Source organism: Medicago sativa, chromosome 4 (assembly GCF_051527215.1).
Source record: "Medicago sativa cultivar Bolivia chromosome 4, Bolivia_mono, whole genome shotgun sequence".
NCBI lineage: Eukaryota > Viridiplantae > Streptophyta > Magnoliopsida > Fabales > Fabaceae > Medicago > Medicago sativa.
This window is the reverse complement of record NC_140752.1, coordinates 99,406,135-99,431,429: the sequence shown is the minus strand read 5'-3', so window position 1 is coordinate 99,431,429 and position 25,295 is coordinate 99,406,135. Positions and strand designations below refer to the sequence as shown.

General features: G+C 32.1%; 2 protein-coding genes across 3 annotated transcripts; both read left to right on the top strand.

The window, feature by feature from the left end:
* Window positions 1-3,528: 3,528 nt before the first annotated feature.
* LOC146934604 (uncharacterized) lies at window positions 3,529-4,563 on the top strand. The gene has a single exon (XM_085706509.1). The coding sequence runs from the start codon at window positions 3,666-3,668 to the stop codon at window positions 4,308-4,310; it is 645 nt and encodes a 214-aa protein (XP_085562635.1). The 5' UTR covers window positions 3,529-3,665; the 3' UTR covers window positions 4,311-4,563.
* An 11,579-nt stretch (window positions 4,564-16,142) lies between these two features.
* LOC146934603 (aluminum-activated malate transporter 9-like) lies at window positions 16,143-21,654 on the top strand. 2 transcript variants are annotated; one of them, XM_085706507.1, is made up of 6 exons: window positions 16,143-17,638; window positions 19,290-19,697; window positions 19,776-19,879; window positions 19,985-20,131; window positions 20,424-21,139; window positions 21,245-21,654. In XM_085706507.1, the coding sequence occupies exons 1-5, from the start codon at window positions 17,296-17,298 to the stop codon at window positions 21,117-21,119; spliced, it is 1,698 nt and encodes a 565-aa protein (XP_085562633.1). In that variant the 5' UTR covers window positions 16,143-17,295; the 3' UTR covers window positions 21,120-21,139; window positions 21,245-21,654. The 2 variants fall into 2 exon arrangements, with proteins under 2 accessions (XP_085562633.1, XP_085562634.1); XM_085706508.1 differs by having other exon boundaries at window positions 17,184-17,638; window positions 21,248-21,384.
* Window positions 21,655-25,295: the final 3,641 nt, after the last annotated feature.

The window sequence follows — 25,295 nt, the reverse complement described above, 5'->3', positions numbered from 1 at the left end:
ACTTTGTTGACAACTTTGTTTTTCTCACTTCTTATTGGTCAAAAACAATGGAGAGAGAAAAAGGAAGAGAGAGGATAACAACATCATGTGAGTATGAGAGAGAAAGTTGTCCAAAAGTTGTCAAAAAGTGGTTGTCAAAATATCATTTCTCTTTTCTTAATCTGTGTGAAAAACCGAATTGGGCCAGATATTCTGGGACGGAGGGAGTAACATAAAACAACAATATACAAAAGCCTACACATATGATTATATTAAGTCTCTGGAATACCAATGTCTCCGGATTTGCAACGTGGACAACGTCAAATTCATTAATTGATCTGAATTGGATCGAAGCTGATTTGACAATCGAAACCAAACAAATACTTGACCGAAACATGAAAAATAGACAACACTGCACAAAGACAACGAACAAACCAACGTCGCACTAACACCATGAAATTACAAAATAAAAATGAAATATATGTGAAAATCACTTATTTCAATAAAAGTGAAAGAAAAAACGAGTTAGAGGAGTAATTTTGATTTAAAAATTGACTCTAAATCATCCCTCTCTGATGGATGAATGAGAAGAAACTAAGATTTTGGGATGGCTCACGAGAGAGGAAAAAGCGAAAAGAGGGTTATAAGTTTCTATTATTAAACAACTGTGTCATAATTATTAAGACTTGTCATTTGAAAGGGATGGTAATAGATCTATTTCGGGAGGCACACTCCGCTGAACACAAATTTAAATAAAAATACTTGATCACATATATAAAATCAAGAAAAAATTGTGGAAAAATAAAATTACAATATATTAATTGATGTGACTGAATGTTTTTATTTCATTTTGATAGTTTTATGTGAATATGCTCAAATAATATTTATTTGGGGTTGTATTTATGAAAGACTTTTCCATTGTCTATTTCACATCAACTTGAAGCTATAAATTTGAATTTAATCGTAAAAATATAGCAATGTTATATTTTTTGAAGAAACGATTTGTTGGTATTGTGATTATATTCGACTTAAAAGTTCTCGTGAACTTAACTCAGTTGATAGAAACAATATATAAAATATACAAGATTTGGCGTTCAAATCCCCATCACCACAAAAAAATACTCGACTTAAAAGATTAGTTCATATACTTATACAAAAAAAAAAGTAAAGCAATCAAAAGACAAGACCAAGACTCACTTTTTGTATTGTATTTTCTTGTTCCTTCCATGAAAAATAGAGTATTTTTTGTTCATAGTAGAAGTTTGAGTTATTTGAATACCAAAATATAAACATCTTAAATATATATATATTTTTTAATTCGTATGTGTCAACAATGTAAAACATCTTACACTACTTATAGTTTATTTAAGTAAGAGATGATATATAAGGATAAATTTTGAAAATATGATTGAAATATGATATTTGTATAACCATTTTACGATAAATTGTTGACAATTTTTTCTCTCGTATTCATGATGTTCCTATCTTCTCCTTTTTTTTGTATCTTTATTGCTTTTGATTAATAAAAAGAAAGAAAAAAAAGGTTGCAAGAGACGTTATCATCAAATGATTGTCCAAATATCATTACTTGTGGATATTGAACGTGTTGTTTACTATAGTTATACAATGAATGATACTTTCATCGTAACACGAATATGATTTGTGTCATAAAACACTTGCAATACTTTTTAGTTTAGCGATCAAAACTTTATCTTTCAAAGCGAATAAGTGAAAATCTTGAGTTTAAACTCTAGTCACTGCATATTGTATTGTCTAATATCAATTAAGTTAAACTCACGAAGACACTTTCTAACACTTTATCAACCACTAAAATGTATGATATTAATCACTTGTTTAACATATATTTTATCAACCATTACTTTGTTGTTAAAAATTCAACATCTGATCTAATGATCGACTAATCTGAAAAACCGATTCCACACATTAGTGAGAGACTTGTTTAAAGGCAAAGCAGACTCCGTAAGAACTAACCCACAAAGTTTATATGATGAGGTTTAAACATAAAATCTTAAAAGGAATAAAGTTCAAATCCGTTTCCAACACAACTATATCAACCCATGTTGATTTATTAAGTAGTTTGGTGGTTGGAAATCCACTTCTTTAGCTTGTAGAACAACTAAAGACATACTTTATTTTTTTATTAGAAAGTTAAACAATTTTAATTCAAATTAACATAGTACACTGATATAATACAAATTCGCTAAAAACAAAAATTATGAATTTGTGAACAAACTCGCAACATCTATGTTAATGACATAAACAATAAAGTATATAAGCTTACAAATATGACTATATTTAAGTGTATGGAATATCCATGCTCTTGATCTATAACGTTAACGACATCAAAGTCATTGATTGAATCTTTAGTGGATCAAAGCTGATATGACAGTCTCAATCTAATAAACATTGTAGTAAGACATGAAAGACAAACAACGCTGCACAAAAATGTGTCACACTAAAATGACACGTCATAAAAGGAAAAACCAAATATATATGAAAATCACTTATTCAAATAAAGGAGAAGTAGAAAAGAATTTAGATGGATATTTTGAGTCAAAAGTTGATTTGAATCACCTGTTTTTAGTAGGCGAAATAAGAGAAACTAAGATCGTAAATGACAGCCAAGGCCGTATTCGAGAATTTAGAAGCTCGGTTGTAATCTTGACAATTTTCATTTAAAAAGAATTGAAAAGAAATTGAACACCATAAATTGGTTCAAACATAACTTTAACGCTTTTACATAGAAACAAAGAGACACTTACCTATGAAGAATGAATAATTGACGGTAAATTTGATGTATTCCATGCATTTAGGTACGGAAAAATGACATCTCGTGAAAGATTTTGTTCGTAGGTGAAAGTTTTATTTTATCTATCCTTCAATCCAACAATTATAGCTCTATCCAACAAATATTTGAGATACTCATAAATTAAAAATCCAGTTTCATAAAACTCTTTGCTTTTTTGTCCATGAACGGACTTCATAACAGCTCACACGAAAGAGAGAGTACTACGAAATACTTTAATAAAATTAATATTTTTTCCTCTTAACATATACAAATAAAGATACTGCTAGTTTAAATCGATAAAGAGTTATTTTTATCAAGTAGTTTTTAGTTGCTAAAATTGACGAATAAAACTACTAATAATTATGCATTTATTTATTTTATTATTATTGATGTAAATGAATTTTACACATCAGATGATCAAATTACCGCTTTTACAACGGTTTTTCTAGAAATAACCATGACTTTTATTATTTGTTTGTTGTACGTACGGTCAATGTAAAACGGTGCATAACAAATCTATTATCTTATAGCAAAAGGCAGGCATGAATTGAAATAGCTAGCTTCCGGTCAAAATATTATTATTGGATTATCTTATTATATGCTGAATTGGAAGATACAGGATGCGATTTTTTCTGCTACACACGCGCCTGTCTTTTTCTGCCGTTTATTGAATTAAACTAACTAACTAACGTAACCCTATTTTATATCTAACCTACCCTTTTCCAACCATTATTTATACCCTCCATTCTTTCTTTCTCCCTCCACATTTACACTTTCATTTTCTCTCTCTACACTCCCCTCTAACTCACTCCCCTCCTTCTCCTCCTCACCCATCCAATCCAATAATAATACATACAAACTTCCTCTTAAATAAGAAATGGAAGAATGCAAAAATGATACCAGGAAACGAGTTCGTGACGATGACTCAGATGCCGACTCTTACGAGTCGAAGCGAGTTCTCCGAGTTGACTCCGGTTCCGATGATAACTCGTCCGGCTCGTGTGTTGACTCAGACGGGTCTGAACCCGTTCAAGTTGAAACCGATTCGTATGAGGTTAACGAGATAAAAGACGAGATTTTGAACATTCTCGACGAGACAGAAAATGTCACCACCGTGCAGGGTCTTGACTCTCTCATCAAGAGCTTTGAAGACGAAATACTTGCTCCGGGTCAAGATTTGAACCCGACCCATGTACCAGTCTCTGACGATTTAAACCCGAACCTAGGATATCTATTGGAAGCTTCTGATGATGAACTTGGTTTACCCCCGACGGTGACGCCAAACGAGGAAAAAGAGTTGCCTGAAACCAACGATTCGGGTCGGGTTGGTCCAGATGGAGTTGATTTAAGCGGGTTCTTTTGGTTTGAAGAAGATATTCGTAACAATGAAGCGTTTGGTTTCATGGGTTATGACGCCGTCGCCGACGACAACGGTGGCGGTTATGTAACAATTGACGGACTGTTTGATTATGCTGACTCCGGTGATCTTTTGTGGAGGTCGGAGACGTTGCAGGCTATGTAGAACTTTCCGGCACGGCGAGATTTTGTAACGCCGTCGCCAGAATGTCTTAGGAAGAACATATGATGACGTAGGAGGGTAGATGTGAAAATTTTAGAATTATGAAATTTGTTGAATAGGCCCCTGACTTGTTCGATAATTATTTTTTTTTCTAAAAAATTGTGTTTTAATAGTATGTGAATGTGAATCTAGACATGTTTTAAAAAATGATGAAAGAAAGAGACATATGGTGAAGTCGTTGATTCCAGATTCAAAATTTCTTGTCAAAATATATATTTACTTGGTTGTTTATATTCATGAAAAGAATAACTTTCTATCAAAATAAATAAATCAATTTATATTAATATGTAATTTAGTTTCGTACAATTGAAGTAGAACTGGTAATCCGAGATCATCATTTTAGAAAAGTCTTTCAAGGACACACCCATAAATAATAAATATTAATAACTTTCTATCAAAATAAATAAATCAATTTATATTAATATGTAATTTAGTTTCGTACAATTGAAGTAGAACTGGTAATCCGAGATCATCATTTTAGAAAAGTCTTTCAAGGACACACCCATAAATAATAAATATTATTCGGACACAGTCACATAAAATTAACAAAATTAAATAAAAAATATTACTAGGTTACAACAATTAATATTTTATAATTTTATTAAATAAGCAAAATTAAATAAAAAATATTAGGTTACAACAATTAATATTTTTGAAGAAAATATTAATATTTTATAATTTAATAAATTCAAAAAAAAAACAATTAATATTTTATAATTTTATTTTTTTTAATTTTGTGTGTGTTAAAATATTTTTATTTAGATTTGTGTCCAACCAAATACACCATCAACATTTTTTAATATCATTTTTTTTGTTCAACCTTTCTATTCTTATGGACAGATATGGAGCCAGAAGAGGATCAGCAATGAACAATGACCACGATCTCCCAAACTTTAAAAAAATAATATACGAATATGCAAATATATATTTTTTATCTCTAAATACTTTTTTTAAAACTTTATATGATATTGCATAATAATTTTTTGGGTTAATTATGTTTCTAGTCCTTATAAAATAGCGACCTTGTAAATTTAGTCCTTACTTAATTTTAATAGCATTTTTAGTCCCTATAAAAAAAATTTACTTATAATTTTAGTCCCTGCTAAAACAAAGTTTGATTAATTATCATTAAACTCTTAAATTTTTGAACGATTTTTTTAAGACAAGATTAGAACACTATGAAAGGTTCGTTTACTAAAATTTAGAATTTTCTGACATGAAATGAATTAAATATGAATTTTTTAAAACGACATAAGTTAAAGATAAAAAGTAATAAAATCTGGATGTAGAAATCAAATTTTGCGATAATTTTTTGCGGAGGAACTTTTAGTAATGTTCTAAACATGTCTGCAAAAAATTGTTCAAAAATTTAAGAGTTTAAGCATAAATTAAACAAATTTGAATTGAGTAGGGACTAATACTCAGTGCAGAAAAACAAAATTAGGGACTAAAAATGCTATTAAAATTAAGTAAGGACTAAACTCACAAGGTCGCTATTTTATAGGGACTAGAAACATAATTAACCCTAATTTTTTTATTCAATATATTGGATTTTAGATACACGATTATTTCTAGACTTGTGACCGCAAATACTTAACTAGAATCCTTAACATAAAGAAAATAAAAGGTTAGGCACGGACTTTGGTCAAAAAAAAAGGTTAGGCACGGACTTAAATTTACATAAAAACCATAATTACTTATAATTTAATATGTAATTTTTCATTGCAATTTCCTACGGAAATATTGAATCGCTGTTTGTAATCCTGTTTTGCACATCCAACGGTTGATTTGGTCGCAATTTAATCTAAAATTTATCTTTTTGGGTGTAATTTTTGTTGTTTCATACTCCCTCCGTCCCATATTACTTGACCTATTTAGAATATTTGTACTATTCATGTAACATGCTTTGACTCTATTTTTCTACTAATATATAAAAACAAAATATAGCATATAAGATGTTGTTAGATTCGTCTCGATTAATATTTTCAAAATATCAAATTTTCGTAATTTTTTCTACTAGATTATTAAAGAAATTTAAGTTTAAAATTGTGCATTGGCATACGTGACAGAGTCAACTAGGTCAAGTAATATGGGACGGAGGGAGTATTTTTTTAATGGTTGTAATTTTTGTTGTTTCATATTTTTTAATTTACTCTATTTAAAAATTATTTTTTTTAGACTCGCCTAGGCATGGCAACAAAACCCATACCCGCGGTTACCCGCCGGAACCAAACCCAATTTGACGGGTTTTCCCCGTTTTGACTGGGTTTGGGTATGGGTATGGGTTTTCCCCGATTTCAAAACACAGGTATGGGATGGGTAACGGGTATATAGGTACCCACCCCGAACCCATACCCAAACCCGTCCCAAATGTAAAAATTTACTTTATGTTGATATGTCATGTTATTTTGTTTGATAATTGTCATGTTAATAAAAACTACCATTGATATTTAAAGATCAACTAAATCATTCCGTCAAACAAATGTTAAAGTGAGCGCATTGTTGGATAATTTATTACAACCTTGCTCTTGGGGATGCCAAAAAACTTTTATTTTTTAATAAAAAAAATTATTCAATGCGGGGATGGGGATGAGGCAGGGATACCCGAACCCGTCGGGGACGGGGATGAGATTCAATTTCTCATCCCCGTTGGGTATGGGTAGGGTAACGGGTAAGTATATGAGAATCGGGTATAGGGACGGGGAAGGTAAAACCCGTCCCCACCCCGCCCCATTGCCATGCCTAGTCACTCGCCACTCTTAGAGAAGCCTCAAAGTAATGTCATCTTTTTATATACTTCTAATTTTGAAATATATTTTATGATTTCTTAAATATCTTGTATATGGTATTTAAAAAGTGGATTAAATATTTTTTTAACAAGTCAAAATGACTTCTTTTTTTTTTGTGGTGGTCGGGATTCGAACCCCGGCCCTTGCATATATTATGCATTGTCCTTACCAATTGAGCTAAGCTCACGAGGACATCAAAATGGAATATAATAACTCAAAGTGAGTGATTCATCTCGCCAAAATGGAATACAATAAAAAGTGGATTAAATATGTTTCTGGTTTCTGCAAAACAAGGACTTTCTAAGTTTAATCCTTACATAATTTTAATAGCTTTTATAGTCACTATAATTTTTTATTGAACATAGTTTTAGTCTCTAATAAAACAATTTTTTTTAAATGACCATAAACTCTTATATTTTTGAATAATTTTTTGCATAAATGTTTAAATATCATAACAAACTTCTTCGTCAAAAATCGGCTCAAAATTTGATTTCTAGACTCATATTTTATTTACTTTTAAATTTTTTTGAGGGGATATTTACTTTTATCTTGAACTTTAAGAGATTAAAAAAATTCACATTTTAGTAAATGAGCTTTTTATGTTGTTGTAAACACGTGGGCAAAAGTTCCCGTGAGTTTAGCTCAGTTGGTAAAGACAATGCATAATATATGCAAGCTCCAGGGTTCGAATCCCGGACACGACCAAAAAAACATGTGGGAAAAAAGTCGTTAGTACTTTTTAGATTTAAAGTATAAATAAACAGATTTTACTTTAGCAAGACTAAAACTACATGCAAATTTTCTTCGTAGGGATTAAAAAACTTTTAAAATTAGTAAGGATTATAGTTATAAAGTTCCAATTTTATATGAAACAAAAAACATATTTAACCTTTAAAGAATTATTTTTCTTCAATAAATTATATTTTCAACTTAGTCTCTCTAAGTTTAATTTTTGGCTCTGGTCCTACTTAACAAAATAAAATTTTAGTAATTCAAAGTTCAATTGTGAAGTATATAATGGTCAAGAATTATTCTACCAAAAATCAAATCCGACGTCTTTTAAACTCTTTGTCGTAACTTATTAACCAATCGAGGTCAATTGCGTAGTTACTCTTGTACCATAATTATGGTTCACGTAATGAACAAGTTACTAGTTTAAAATGAGTTTTTTTCCTTCTTCTTCGTTATCAAAACTGAAATAGAGCTTTATTTGAAAAAAATAAAAATAGAAATAGAGTTGTAAAATTAGTGAGAATAAATCATAGTTTTATTTTAAAGTCTCTATTTGAAATTCAGGGGTTTAAGTAAAACAAATATATATTGAGCAAGAAGACCAAATCGCAATACTTGTCAAAAAAAAAAAAAAGAAGAAGAAGAAGACCTTACCACAATAATATGGATTCAAACTTGAACATGGGTTTGGGGCGACCTTACTCGTCAATTGATGTTATTTGAAAATAAGTATAAAGATTCATGAAATTCCACTATCAATTTTTTAGAAATCTAATTTTTCTAACGTTTAAATAATGGAATCAGAGTATTTGGAAGTTCTAGTGGAGAAGATGAATTTTCAAATTTTGTGAGGTAAAGAGATTATGAAATGTGTACAACGCAAGTCCAAATTAGATCTTTGGGCCTAAAAAAATTGAGTCAAAAAAGGTCTAAAAAAAGTTTAATTTGGTTAAAAATATAACTTTTTTATGTATCAATCTTTTGGTTTTTAGGGGAAAGGACCCCTAATAATCAGAAGTTCGATCGAAAGGTAAGTGAATTCTAACAAAAAAATTGGTAATAATAAATTGAATTCGGGTTCTCTCAAATAATTTGTCCTTCAGTGAAGTTGTTAACCACTTTAATTTAATCACTTGATTCATTAAAAATACCATATATGACAACATAGTTTTATATGTTTCTCTAGTTGAGTTCGTAAACCTAAAGGCCTCGTATAACCTCTTGTCCAGGTTCAACTCTTGGTATAAGAAAATTTAGATTTTTTATTTTATTTTATTTGTCTGTATGTCTTCACTTTTTATTGAACGAATGCATGTAAGTTACGAATAATAATTTTTTATGAAATTTTGATTTTGATTAATATTATAAGTCTATAAATTTTGTACTTTCATATTGTAATAAATTATACTCATATTTGTCCTCATGAACTTAGCTCAGTTGGTATAGCCGGGGTTCGAACTCCGGCCACCACCAAAAAAATTATACTTATATTTTTTATAATGACACCAACAATATAACAAATACAATATAAATTAATTCTTATCTTTTTGACTGATACCGACAATATATCATTATGAAAAATCTGTTTAAGAGTATAAATTGGAAGTGAAAAAGTCACATCCAAAACAATGTATTCTCTTTTTATATGTATGTATGTGTGTGTCTATATATATATATATATATATAAAGTAATTTTTATTTATCATAAAAAGTCTTACAATAAAAGTTGTTTTAGGCCTCTCAACTAAGTTTTTAATACCAAATACTATTTGAGGATTATGCTCACAACACCTAGTATGTGTGTGTGTATATATATATATTAAGTAATTTTTATTTATCTTAAAAAAGTCTTACAATAAAAGTTGTTTTAGGCTTCTCAACTAAGTTTCACCAAAAGGCTTCTCAAAGAAAGAGTAGGAACTGGGTGGATGTCATTTATGATGAGTATGGAGAAAAATTTTCAGAAGAAGAAGACATTGCTAGAATTTTCACTGAATTTTTCCAGAATTTATTTACCTCTTCTGAGCCGTCTAGAATTGACGAAGCTGTGAATGTTGTGCAAGGCAGAGTAACTGAACAAATGAGAGGGTTTTTGAACCAGCCTTTCTCCCGAGAAGAGGTTTTTGTTGCTTTAAAATCTATGAAACCTACAGCAGCTCCAGGCCCTGATGGTATGCCGGCAATCTTTTATCAAAAGTATTGGCACATCGTTGGAGACGAGATCTCTCTTTTGGTGCTAAACGTGCTAAATAATGGCAGCGACTTGAGCAAACTGAATCACACTTTCCTTTGTCTCATTCCAAAGAAGAAGAAGCCAACTTTGACAAGTGAGTTCAGACCGATTTCTCTTTGTAATGTTATTTACAAAATTGTAACAAAAGTGATAGCTAATCGACTGAAATTAATTCTACCTGACATTATTGATGCATCCCAAAGTGCTTTTGTTCCTGGTCGATTAATTACAGATAATGCTCTTGTAGCTTTTGAAGCATTTCATTACATGAGGAAAAAAACTACGGGTCGAAAAGGTTTTGTGGGTTTGAAATTGGATATGTCCAAAGCTTATGACAGAATTGAGTGGCCTTTTCTCAAGGAAGTTTTGATTAGCATGGGTTTTCCCCAGCATTGGATCTCCCTTATCATGAATTGTGTTTCAACTGTGTCATTTTCAGTTCTCTTGAATGGTGGTCCGTGTCAATCCTTCTTGGCCCATAGAGGTTTGAGACAAGGGGATCCATTATCTCCTTACTTGTTTATTTTATGTGCTGAGGTTTTTTCAGGGCTTATTTCTAGAGCTATTGAAAGGAACACCCTTCATGGTATCCAAATTGCAAGAGGAGCTCCTATTATTTCCCATTTGTTTTTTGCCGATGACTCTCTCATTTTTTGCAGAGCTAATCAATCAAATGCTGCCAGTATACAAAGTATTCTCCAACTATACCAAGATTCTTCTGGTCAACTTGTGAACTTGGATAAATCAGAGATCTCTTATAGCCGAAATGTTCCTAATGAGAAAAAAATTGAATTCCAAAGATGGATCCCCTTTAAGGCTGTAGAGACACAATCAAAATACTTGGGACTTCCCTCCTATGTCGGGAGATCGAAAAAACAAGTGTTTGATTTCATTCAAGATCGCGTGTGGAAGAAGTTAAAAGGTTGGAAGGAGAAATTTCTTTCGTCAGCTGGTCGAGAGGTTTTGATCAAATCAGTGGTTCAGTCTATCCCTACCTATATTATGAGTTGTTTCATCCTCCCATTGGGGTTATGTGAGCACATTGAATCTATGATCAAACAATTCTGGTGGGGCTACAATAAAGGAGAAAAGAAAAAGTTTCATTGGATTAATTGGAATAAATGTTGTCAACCCAAAAGCAGTGGAGGCATGGGTTTTAGAAATATCAAAGATTTCAACCTTGCTCTTCTTGCCAAACAAGGCTGGCGTATATTATCAAATCCTGATTCTTTGCTTGCTAGGTGTTTAAAGGCTCGCTATTTTCCACGTGGAAATTTGCTGAAAGCGAGCCTTGGACATGTTCCAAGCTATACTTGGAGAAGTATCCATGGAGCTTTATGGGTTCTGAATCGCGGATGTGTCTGGAGAGTGGGAACAGGTCATTTCATCAACATTTGGGAAGATAATTGGCTTCCTCTTCAGAATGGCTACAAAGTGTGGTCTCCAAAGCCACCAAATACTGAACTTTCTCAGGTGTCTCAACTTATTCATCATGATCTTGGAATTTGGAATGCACCATTGATAAATGCAAATTTCTTGCCTTTCGAAGCCATGCAAATCCTTCAACTCCCTTTGCCAACATCAACACATATGGATTCTCAAATTTGGGGCCCTAACAAAAAAGGCATTTTCTCGGTTAAAAGTGCATATCACTCCATTAGGAAGTGGGAGGAATCTGATCTTTCTCAAACTTCTACTCGTAATTCCAACTCAGAGTGTTGGTCAAAGCTTTGGAACATTCGCACCATCCCAAAACATATTCATCTTGCTTGGAGAATTTTTCATGATAGTCTCCCCACAAAAAAGAAGTTGATCCATAGAGGAATGATGATTGACCCTTTTTGTCCTCGTTGTGGTAATGCTGAGGAAGATTTGGACCATGTCTTTAAAAGGTGCAACTGGGCAAAAAAGGTGTGGTTTCAATCTCCTTTGGGTGTTCGATTAGTGGATTCTCCCCTATCTTTTATATCTTGGCTCGATCATGTCATTTCTCATTCAACATTAGAAGTCATCTCATATGTTCTTTCTTTATGTTATGGTATTTGGTTTGCTCGTAATAAGTCTTGTTTTGATGGGAAACAAATTTCTGCGGAGGATATTGTTTGTAAGGCTTGGAATGTAGTAGATGACTATAATTTAATGTTGAACACACATGTAACATATGATTATCTGGAGCCCTCCAATTCTCCCATTTCTTGGAACCCCCCTCCTCCACATTGTTATAAAGTTAATGTTGACGCTGCTGGTCCGATTAACAATATGTGGGGTATTGGTGTTGTTGTTAGAGATTCAGATGGAAATGTTGCAGCAGCAGCTACATGGTCTGTTGAAGCACTTCCGGATCCTGATATTGGCGAGGCATTGGGTGTAAGGTTAGCAATTTAGTTTGCCCTAGATATGGGATTTTTCCAAGTGATGTTTGAAGGCGACTCCCTAAATGTGGTTCGTGGTTTTCACAACCTCTCAAATAATCAATCTTACTTTGGTATGGTTCTTGCTGATTGTAATCGTCTTAGTTCCCGTTTTAATTCTTTTTCATTGAGTCATGTTAAACGTAGTGCTAATACGGCGGCTCACTTTTTAGCTAAATTTGCTTTAAGTTCCTCAGATACCGTTTGGATTGAGGAATGTCCTCCTTGTATTGCTTCTTCTATTGCAGCCGATTTGGTTGCTTAATGAAATCTTGTTTACGTCAAAAAAAAAAAAAAGTTTTTTTAATACCAAATACTATTTGAGGATTATGCTCACAACACCTAACAAGTAAGTTTTATCCGTGTTACAACTCAAGGTTCCTTCATCAAACATTGCTCCTTAACTTAGCGGCAAACTTATATTCTCACAAACATTAGACTTTATATATACCAGCAAATACCAGCGTTCAGATGGACATGAGTACCCATCTGTTCCATTTTCATCTTATTGTGATAATGCATATAAATTAGGGGTGGGCAAAAATAACCAAAAACCAATTCGAACCGGTTAACCGAACCGAACCATATTAAAATTAACTGAACCATTTAACCAATTCTTGAACCGAACCATTATTTTTATAACAATTCACTAACGGAACTGAACCGTTAGTAACCACAATTATCCGAACCGAACCAAACCGAACCATTAACCATATCAATTTTTAAAACAGCTTATTTTTAAAAAAAATAGCTTATTCAAACCAACTTATTTTTTGCAAAACAACTTATTTTAAAAAACTGCTTATTCAAAACAGCTTATTTTATGAAAACAGCTTATTCGAAAGAAAAAAATTTTATTCAAAAATAGCTTATTTAGAACAGCTCATTTTAAGCAAAACAACTTATTTTAGAAAACAACTTTTTTTTGACACAAAAAAACAACTTATTTTAAATTTTTTTTTTTTTTTTTTGGAAAAAGCCAAAAAGGATTATATTAAACTACACTAGACGTTAAAGCACAAGGTGTGCCAAAACGACTATGCACAAAAGAGTTCAACAAACATGTACATGCCACAGAGGCGTAGAAATCACAAAGAAAACAAAAAACAACAAGCTATAAAATTGAGTTTAAGCAGGTTAAAGGACTCCGCCGCCACTCTTGATAGTCAAAATCAAAATTAATGTATTTCGATTTCAACCACCAAAATGACTGAAGCTTCACCCTTTCACCGAGCGCTTGCAAGTTGTCCTCCTTTCCTTTGAAGATTCTATTATTACGTTCTTTCCAAATTATCCAAGCTACTGACAACCAAATAATCTGCATGGACTCAGTAGACTTCTTTGAGAAGCCCCTCAAACCACTAAATTGATGCAAATGAGCAAAGAATTGACAATGAAAAGCTGTTGAAAAGCCAAGCCAATTCGTAACCATACTCCACACTCCACCAAAGAAGCCGCACATAAGAAATAAATGATCTCTGTCCTCATTAAAACCGCAATTAGCAATACAACCCTGTTCAGAAACAAGCAGAACCTTCCGTTGGAAGAGTTTATCTCTAGTAGGAATCCGATTTAAGAATAGGCGCCAAGCAAAAATCAACACTTTTAGAGGCACCGCTTTCAGCCACAAAAATCCATAATTACTATTAGGCTGCTGATGACTATCAAGCTCTATGTCTGTTAAAAAATAATAAGCAGAACTAACAGTGTAACAATTAGAATCATGTAACATCCAAATCCATCTATCAACACGGTCAACCTGAAAAGAGAAATTGGTTAGGCGAACAATGCACTCCCCCAATAGCTCATCCTCCCAAGCAAAAAGTCTCCGACGCCATTTCCACGCCTCCCCGTTAACCCCCCATCCTCTCGCAAACATGTCAGCCACCAAAGCTAATTTGTTCTCCGCTAACTCATAGAGGCGCGGATAAAGACTACACAACGGTTTCCCCTCCAGCCAAGGGTCGACCCAGAACAAAGTGGATACGCCATCCCCTACCTGACGGTTTATATTATCCAACATCCACCCAGAATCAACCTGACCCACACCATCCCTAACATCTAAAATTGTCTGCCACCACACCGAGCCACCCACTCTATTAGAGCAGCAAAGCCGCCCCCCCTCCTCTCCATACCGGGCACAAAGAACCCGATACCATAGGTTATCCCGCTCCTGTAAAATCCTCCACCACCACTTACCTAAAAGAGCAATGTTAAACTCCATCAACCTCCGCACTCCCAAACCTCCATTCTCCTTTCGTAAACAAACAGTTTCCCATTTAATCCAAGTAATTTTCCTAAAATCCTCACAACCCCCCCAAAAAAATGCATTAAATAAAGATTCAAGGATAGAGATTATACCTGAGGGGGCTTTGAAGAAGGAAAGAAAATAGACCGGAATGGAGGACAGGACAGACTTAAGAAGGATCAATCGGCCGCCCATAGACAGGTTACGACTTTTCCAATCAGACAACCTTCTTTTAATACGATCAACAAGAGGATACCAAAAAACCAACTTTCTCGGATCACCACCAATAGGGAGACCCAAATATAAAAATGGAAGTCTGCCATGTTTACAATGTAAAACAGAGGCCGCCTCATGTAACCAAGAATCGGCGACATTAACCCCATATAACATGCTCTTATGGAAGTTGACTTTAAAAATTGATTCATGCCTTTGAATGTATTGGATCTTAACATTTTCAACTCAGCTTTCAGAGTTAGGAGTTATCACTGTTTCTGTTAAATTTGATTTTTTTATTTTCATGCTTTCAATTTTAATTCATGGGAAAAGTATTCAGTATGCTTTGAAAGTCTTCAATTAAGCTATGGGAAAATTTGAAATCATGTTGTAGTAACCATAAGCTTAGTTTACCTGTTGTATTGTAGCGACTGCATACTTTTCCGACTGCAGGGATCCATATCCGATTTTAAATTGCAATTTTGTCGGGGTAACAGAAAATTTGAAATCATGTTGCAGGAATTATCTTAATCTATGATATCATCTATGATGTGGGAGTGCTATAATGAAGTCTTTGTTATCATAAGTGTTTAAAATTATAAGTCAAATACTTGAATATCCTTTGCATTTTTACATTCTTGCTTCTTTAGATTTTTCAATTGATGAGTATAATGCGCACTGAATAACACAGGTTATTTCTACAACAATCCCTGTAACACACTCAAAAGGGAATAAGTTGTTTTTTAGAATAAGTTGTTTTACATAAAATAAGTTGTTTTTTAAAATAAGTTGTTTTGCATAAAATAAGTTTTTTAAAATAAGCTGTTTTGAATAAGCTATATTTTAAAATAAGTTTGTTTGCATAAAATAAGATGTTTTGAATAAACTGTTTTTAAAAAGAGATCGTAATAAGCTGTTTTTCATAAAATAAACTTTTTTGAATAAGCTGTTTTTTAAAATAAGTTGTTTTGCAAAAATAAGCTGTTTTGAATAAGTTTTTTTTTTAATATGTTGTTTTGCATAAAATAAGTTGTTTTTTTAAAATAAGAAGTTTTGCATAAAATAAGTTGTTTTTTTAAATAAGAGATCGTAATAAGTTATTTTGCATAAGATAAGTTGTTTTGAAGAAATAAACTATTATATCTTTTAATTTTAATTTGTTATTTTTTTTTAATAAAAGTGGTTTTATTCATTGGATAAAAAGTATTTGTTGTGGTTCGGTTCGATTTGGTTAATAGATAAGCAAATGGTTAACCGAACCATAACTTTGGTTCAGTTTGGTTACTTCCAAACTTTAAACGGTTCGGTTCAGTTTTTCTGAACCATTTCAGCAATTTGGTTCAGTTCGGTTCGGTTATGATGGTTAACCGAACCATGCCCACCCCTAATATAAATTATCAATAATAGTTTTTGATAAAATTTTGATAAAAATTATAGGTAAAGATTGAATGTTCATATTATAAGAAATTATAAAAAATATCTTATCTTTTCGAATGACATCAGCAAAATAGTATTATTATAGTCAAATTTGTTTGGGGTATAATTAGAAAGGGAAAAAGTCATCCAAAATTATTCTATCTTTTTTATATATAGTATAAATATTATGAAATACAAAAGAAATTGCTGATTTACGGAGTGGTTAATGTCCATATTTTCGCTAGTTTACAATAAAATACAAGTGATGGCTATCCGACTATGAGTGTTGGGATTATTTTTACATTGTCACAAGACTAAATATAAATTACCTAGACACACTCATAAAATGATAAATTTACCTTTTAATCTTTTAATCATTAATAAAAATGATTGAAAATGTAATTCAATATTTTGCTTTCAAATGATGTGTCTAAAACTCGTGCCTATAACTTATGGCCATATTGAAGACTTGCTCGTGGGTGTATTTCTATCATAGTCAAGTGTTTAACCCTGCCTGCTCAGTTAGTTCCGTAAAGAAAGAAAACAAAACACGACAAAAATATTTTATTTTTGCGTTACAATGTACTTTTTTTATGCAATGCCAAATATATCTTTCTCTATAATATTCACTCAACAAATATATCTATTTTACCTCTCGACTCTACACACATTTAATAGTTGAATTCATATAACTGATTTTTTTTTTTTTTTTTTAGAAGATACAGTATCTTATGACGTATTACGTATATAGCTTAAGTTTGTTCCGATGTTCCGATAATATTGGTAAATCTGTTCCTATTCATTAGGTTATTTTACGTGTATATATATAATAACATGTACGACACCTTGTATACATGTTCATCACTTTTCTCTCTCTTTGCTTAGCATGGCTGCAAAGTTGGAAAATAACGGCTTAGCTGAGTATAAAGAGAAACTTCTCCCCGTCAAGGTTGATCATGATTATTCTCATATAGGAATTTGTTTGAATGAAGAACAAGTGGAAACATCAATGATGATGAAGTGTCGGAAGACAATGGAGGGTATTGCCAACAAGGCATGTCAAATGGGTCGGTCCGATCCAAGGAAGATAATATTTGCTGCAAAAATGGGTCTTGCTTTGACTATTATCTCCCTTTTGATTTTTCTCAAAGAACCCTTCAACAAAGATATTGGTCGTAACTCTGTTTGGGCTATTCTCACCGTTGTAGTAGTCTTTGAATTCAGTATAGGTACGTACGTAATCATATTTTTCATTTATTATGCAATAGTAATATTTACGTTTTTTTTTTCAACTTACAAAATAGAAATAAGTTATTTTTCTTAGATTTGAAATTAGAACTGTTGGTTTTAAATTGAAACCATTTCGGTGAATGATTATTTATAAGCACGGTATAGTTTGATAGAGGCAGGGAATATAGAGATATTGCGAAACAAACCAACCCCCTTAGCTAGTTGACTAATGCTTTGGTTGGAAGTTTGGAGGGGAAGAGAGGGCCTTGTGGGGTGAGAGATATATATAGGAAAATTGAGAAATCATTCACATTTTTTTGAAAGAGAATTTTTTAGAGAATGGTAAACTAACGTTTATGATTCATATACTTTTAATATTAAGAATATTTTAACATAAGTTAAATTTAAAGAATCCATATAAACCTTCCAAAACTCCCCAAAACCCTTCTTCAATATAACTTTTTAGTTCGCCAAATGAGAAGGGTTCTCTATTATGAAGGAAAATTAACACCCAAAACTCTCCCATTCCAATGTACTTTATTCCTTCTAATTGCTCCTTTTTTTTTTCTTTCTAAAACTCTCTCGTCCATTCCCCTCCAAACTTGCAAACAAAGCCTAAGACTTTGTTTGAAAGTGTGCTGGGTTTTGTATTATGAAGAAAAATTAACACCCAAAACCTTCCCCTTCCAATATCCTTTATTTCTTCCACTTGCTACTTCCTTTTCTTCTAAAGCCCTCTCATCCCTTCCCCTCCAAACTCGCAAACAAAGCCTAAGACTTTTTTTGAAAGTGTGGATGGAGGAGAAGAGAGAGCTTTAAAGGGTGGAAAACTTTGGAGAAAATAAAGAAATTTTTCACATTTTTTGAAGGATTATTTTTTTAGAGAATGAAAAATACAAATTTTGAGTTCCTTAAATGAGGAAGATTTTGTATTTTGAAGAAAACAACACCTGTTTTTTCCACATGTTCCTTTTTTTTTTTCTTTCAAAGTCATTCCCTCCCTTTCCATCCAAACTCTCAAACAAAGGTCATATTTGAATTCAACCCTGGATTTGTTGCAGTCAGCACAATCAGATGGATCCGTACAGTCACACAATCAAGTCTCGTTGACCGTCCGATCAAGATCCAATCAGATGGTTCTTATTTAATCTCAGCATATTTGAAGTCATATGTACGTTTTTTTTGGTGGCCGATGTTTGAACCCCAGACCTTGCATATTTTATGCATTGTCCATACCAACTGAGCTAAGCTCACAAAGACATATGTACGTTTTCGATTAAGATGAGATGACCAACGATTCTTGACTTTAGCGATTTGCTGATTGCAACATATCCTGGACCATTCAAATTCACAAGTAAATTAAATAGACTTTTGTAACCAAAAAAAAAATTGAATACCCTTTTTATACTTTTGTAAATAGTTATTTTGTTAATTACATATCCATTGCTTAAGCATAAGTACTTTTTTGAGGTGGTTTTGAAATTTGAAACATACATGACATGGTGAATAATTTTGTTTTTTGAATAATTGAGTGTAACTGTATATGTCGTGCTTGTTTATGTTAGACACCGGAAATGTCTTTAATATGAAACCTCAGATCTTCAATGTTTTCAATTTATTTTATGAATAAAATGCAATGGAATTTTGCAGGGGCAACTCTGAGCAAGGGGTTTAACAGAGGATTAGGGACATTGTCGGCTGGAGGACTTGCTGTTGGAGTGGGAGAGTTATCAGCATTGGCTGGAGAATGGGAAGAAATTATAGTTATTGTCACTACATTCATTGTTGGATTTTCTGCTACTTATGCAAAACTCTATCCAACTTTAAAGCCTTATGAATATGGGTTCCGTGTGTTCTTGATCACTTATTGCTACGTTACGGTATCTGGTTATCATACTGGTGAGTTTCTTGATACATCCATAAGTAGATTTTTGCTCATTGCACTTGGTGCTGCTGTCTCTTTGGGAGTCAATATCTGCATATATCCTATTTGGGCCGGAGAAGATTTGTATAATCTTGTGATAAAAAATTTCAAGGGTGTTGCAACATCTCTAGAAGGTATTTTAATAACTTAGTTACTATATAGTATGAAATTACAGTGAATGGATTGAATAACTTTGTTGAACTTGTTTTTAGGGGTTGTCAATCACTACCTTCTTACGCACCAAGCAGCTGCAGATGACCCAGTTTACAGTGGCTACAGATCAGCTGTTGAATCTACAAGTAACGTGGAAACATTGGTATTGTCCACTTCACTTTTCCGTCTCTAACTTTCGATCATCAATACTTATTTGCCATTTTAATAGCTCATGTCATAGCATAGCCATGTGTTTGTAATTGTATAGTTGGGATTTGCTGTGTGGGAACCACCTCATGGTAAATACAAAATGCTTAAATATCCATGGAAGAATTATGTCAAAGTAAGTGAGGCTCTTAGGCATTGCGCGTTTATGGTTATGGCCATGCATGGATGCATACTTTCTGAAATTCAGGTACTTCAAACCTTTTCTGTAACACTTTTTTGGTTCTTAGTGCTTAAATAGTGTTTTTTTTGTTTTTGTGAAGGAAGTGCTTAAATAGTGTTTGTGTTTCATGTTTCTATTTTCACTGATAAAATTAACATTAAAGAAAATATTTTATAAGTTTTGGAAAATAGATTAAATATATTTGAAAATTCTGAAAAAATTTCTAACATTCTTTCAAAGATGCAATTTTGTAGTTAAAAATCCATAACCAAATGTCATTTCAAAAGTAGACTATATAAACTTTCTTCTTAATATATAGGCCCCAGCTGATAAGAGACAGGTTTTCCACAAAGAGCTTAAGAGGGTTTGTTCCGAAGGAGCACAAGTGTTGCGTGAACTTGGAAACAAAGTGCAGAAGATGGAGAAGCTGGACAGGGGAGATTTGTTGCACAAAGTACACGAGGCAGCCGAAGAATTGCAACTAAAGATCGATAAAAAATCTTACCTTCTTGTCAATTCAGAGCTCTGGGAAATCGGAAACCGTTCTAGAGAGGAAACTGATGATGATCTTCCTGAAGGCCTCGTTAACATGGATGAAGATAAACAATTTCTAGAGTACAAGTCTCTAAGTGAAGCAGCACTTGATCTCAGATCAATTGAAATTGAAAACAATTGGGATGAAATAACTATAGATAATATTAATAGTAATAACCATGATGTGCCTGCTTCTATCGCCAATGAAAACATGTTCGCGAAACAAACGTCTTGGCCTGCTCATGTTTACTACAAAGCAAAAGAGGAAGAATCGAAAACTTATGAAAGTGCAAGTTCGTTGTCTCTAACAACATTTACATCACTTTTGATTGAATTTGTAGCAAGGCTTCAAAATTTAGTGGATTCATTTGAAGAATTGGGTGAGAAAGCTAACTTTAAGGACCCCCTCGAACAACAAGGCGCGGTGGCCTCTGGCGGGTTTAGGAGGAGATTGTTTAACTGCTTTATATCCCAGGATTGACAAATGGAGTATGAAAAGAGGTAAATTTTCTTAAAAAGTATATCAACTCCAGAAATTTCCATAAAGTTTTGAAACTATTTGATACTTCATCATGTAACTTCAAATGGACTTGTAAAAATGATCAGAAGTGGACCTAAAGACGCCGGCCGAAGTTGCTTGGATGCAGCGGAGGATGGCGACTACTCATTATTAGAGGGAAGGTTATTCCTACAAGGACTACAACGCTCAAATCAACAAGGCTTTCAAGAAAATCTATAAGATCAACCGAAAGAGAAAACATAAATTTCACATGGGGGTGAGGGTCCTTTAGATAAATGTGGTATAATGGACTCTAGGTCTGAAATGGTTACGATGTTCCAATATATCTGAGGGAATCACAGTAGTCATGTGATTGTCATTAGAGGGTCATATTTGATCACGGCAATTTGATTCTCCGCACTACTATTGAATCAAGTTCGTTACATGTATTACATAACTACAAATTTCAAATTCATACGAAATGTCAGCTTGATCATTCATATAATATGACATTAATCAATTGACTGTATTAAAGAATTTTAATATTTATATTGAATTAATGAGCATAATACCTTTAATCAAAATTTTAAACGACCTTTACCTAGTTATTCTTTTAGTAAAATAACAAGAAATAGGCAATAACTTTGTATAATGAACTCACGTGCCCACCTTTCCACTTTTTTAACTATCAACGATATTTTATATAAATATATAGGCTTAATTGCAATTTTAGTCCCCCTAATTTATCAATTTTTGGATTTTAATCGCCCTATTTTTTAATTCGCAATTTCCTTCTATTATTGCAATCTATGAAATTGGATCCAATCTCAAAATTAAGGAACATGTGGATGCCACATCATATATATATATATATATATATATATATATATATATATATATATATATATATTAAAATTATAAGTATAGATATAGATATTTGTGAATTTCAAATGTAACAAAATCAAACCATATTTTTTTTTTCAATGACAACAATATTATAACAACAAAAATAAAAACACTTATATTTTTTAATAACACCAACAATATAACATTATTATAAGAAAATTTATTTAAGGATATAATTGAAATATCAGAAAAATTCAGCCCAACATGGGCCTAAAAGAGACTATTTACTTTATATATAGGCCAAATACCTCTCCGGGTCCTTTAAGTTTCACGTTTGTAACAGATAGGTCCTTTAAGTTTCAAAGGTTACAGATATGTCCTTTAAGTTTCTAAGGTTTCAGATAGGTCCTTAACGGAGGTTGATAGAAAGGACCTATCTGAAACAAACTCGAAACTTAAAGGACCTATCTGAAACCTTAGAAACTTAAAGGACCTATCTGTAACCTTTGAAACTTAAAGGACCTATCTGTTACAAACGTGAAACTTAAAGGACCTAGGGAGGTATTTGGCCTTATTTATAATATATAGTATAGATAATAGTGATGTTAATAGTCAAATAATCGTGCTAACTTGTGCCCTTATGGCACATGTTAAGAATTTCATTAATATCAAATATTTATTATGAAAAATAAAGTCATAACTTTTTGAAAAATAAATAGACACAATTTTCAATACATAATTTCTATTTTGGGTATCTTAACATGTACCCTAAGAGCACAAGTTATTATTTCCCATAACCAAATTACATCTATATCAGGTTGAGATTCGAGCTTGGTCCCTTCGAGATTACAAAATGAAATTATAACCATCGAAGTGACACCTCTCTTGGTAGTATAAATAATTAATTTTTTGGGTACATTGAAGCATAAATAAATGGGTTTTAGTAGAAGACACTCATGAATGTGTCTTTTAGCAATTCACACTTCAATGTGTGATTATCAACTTTTTAGTTATATCTTACTAAAAAACATCTTCATAAAAAATTAGTTAGTGTCTTTTAGCAAATGTCTATAAGATAACTTGCTAAAAGACACCTTCATAAATGGTGTCTTCTAGCAAAACCCTAAATAAATCTATTGGTATGTTCCTTCAATAATTTTTTGTTAACAATTAATTAGTTATTTTTGTATTTTTGTATGTTAGCCCTTTAATTAATAAATTATTTTTTAAAGGAAGGTTAATAAAAGATTTACGAACAGAATATTTACACAAATGCAAGTATATATGCGTGAACGCACCGATACCGTGGTCAACTCAATTTTTAATTTTGGTCGACTGGTCTATTAACTAGAAATTCTTCTCTTAGAGTGAATATACGAAGAATACGAGCTTCAGATTCCAACCCTTGCATATATAATACAATGTTCTGCCAACCGAGTTAAACTCACATAGACAATATCATTGTTGCTTTATAATATGATGATGAATTTAATTAGGATATCTTGGATGTTTAGATTGAGTAAAAAAATAAGAAAGTTTTTTTTTTAGGGAAAAATAAGAATGTTTATAATGTTTAGGTTTATTTTTTTTGGACAAATAATGTTTTGATCTCTCACAAAAAATATGGATGAACGATTAGTCCCTAAAAAAAATGACTCGACCATATAAACAATGAGTGGTGCTATATGTCCAGAAGGAATTTATCAAAAAAAAAAAAACCAATTAAAGTAGTTGTTGGCCGCAATACATGCTAGTCATGGTGTTATAAATACATAATCCAATGGACAATAAACAACCACATACGCTCGGGATTTTTTTGGGATAAAACTTGTCGCGTTAAGAAGCATTTCCCATAAACAATGTTATGGTCCCCTGTATATATGATGATGAACGATTAGCATATCTTGAATTTATAGATTGAAGATTCATTTTGGTTTCTCACATGAAATATGGATGAACAATTAGTCCCTAACAAAAAAAACTACCCTCTTTTGTTGAACCCTAAGAAACCAAATTTATACTTTCCTATTTTGTGGAGGACTCAAATGATAACTTTTTTTTTGAAGGAACTCAAGTGATACTTTTATTTTATTTTTGGGAGAATTAATTGGGACACATTCTCAAATTATCTAGAAAAACGCAAACACACTCATCTAATTAAACCAATTCCCTAAATATATAACCAAAATTTAAAATTTTGAACAATTGCAAACTTTCAAACTAATATTTGGGGGATTGATTTAATTAGTTTGAAAGTGTTTGTATTTTCGTAGTTAATCAGGGAATGTTCTCAATTTAGCCCACCATAAAAATATAAGTATCAATTTATCCCCCATAAAATATGAAAGTACCAATTCATTTCTCTTGTGTTAAGAAAACTCGACCATTTCATGATTGAAGAAGAAAATGCCAATTAAAGAAGAATGAGTGATATCCATAATTTACTGAGTTTTGGATTTTTTTTAAGGTACCAAATTAACCTAAAAAGTTGTCGCAATGACCTAAACATTTTTTAAAAAATACACATGAACCATTCATTGTATGACATTTGAACTGTCACGTAATCCAGTCATGATTTTAATTGGAAAAATCACATTAGAATTTTTTTTTTTATTCAAGGACTAAATTGTTCTAGTTTATTTTTACAAGTGCTTAAAAAGATTTTTTTCAGAGACTAATCTATTTTTGTGTTGTACCAAAATGAAACTTTACTTGTAAATATATGTGACCATGAAGGCTTCTCCATAAGAAATAATTTATTTTTTAAATTTATTGAATAAATTGATGTATCTAATATATAATTTAGACGAAATATATTTGTCAAAAGAATATAAACTAAATATATAAATTATTCAATGAATTTAAAAAGTTAATTATTCTTTAAAATAGAGACATGAGTTAGTAAAATATATTCCTACATTCATTCCTTTAAAAGTTTTTTTTCTTCTCTTTCCAACATCCCCCTTAAAAAAAATCCATTATAAAACGTTTATTGTAGTTGTTGATTGGATCACTAGATTACGGTCCTCGTGTGAACTTAACTCGATTCATACGAACAATGTATAACATATGTAAGGTTTGAGATTCGAACACCAGACACCAAAAACAAAATCACTAGACTACGGCTCTACGGTGCATGAACAACACGATTCACATGATCACATGTATTGTTTTCTCAATACAAGAATCACAACAGTTTTACCCTCGTAAGTTTAACTCAGTTGGTAGTGATATTGCATATTATATGTAGCGGGCTGGGTTCGAACCCCGGACACCTCACTTATTCATTTTTAAACGTTAAACGTGTGAGCT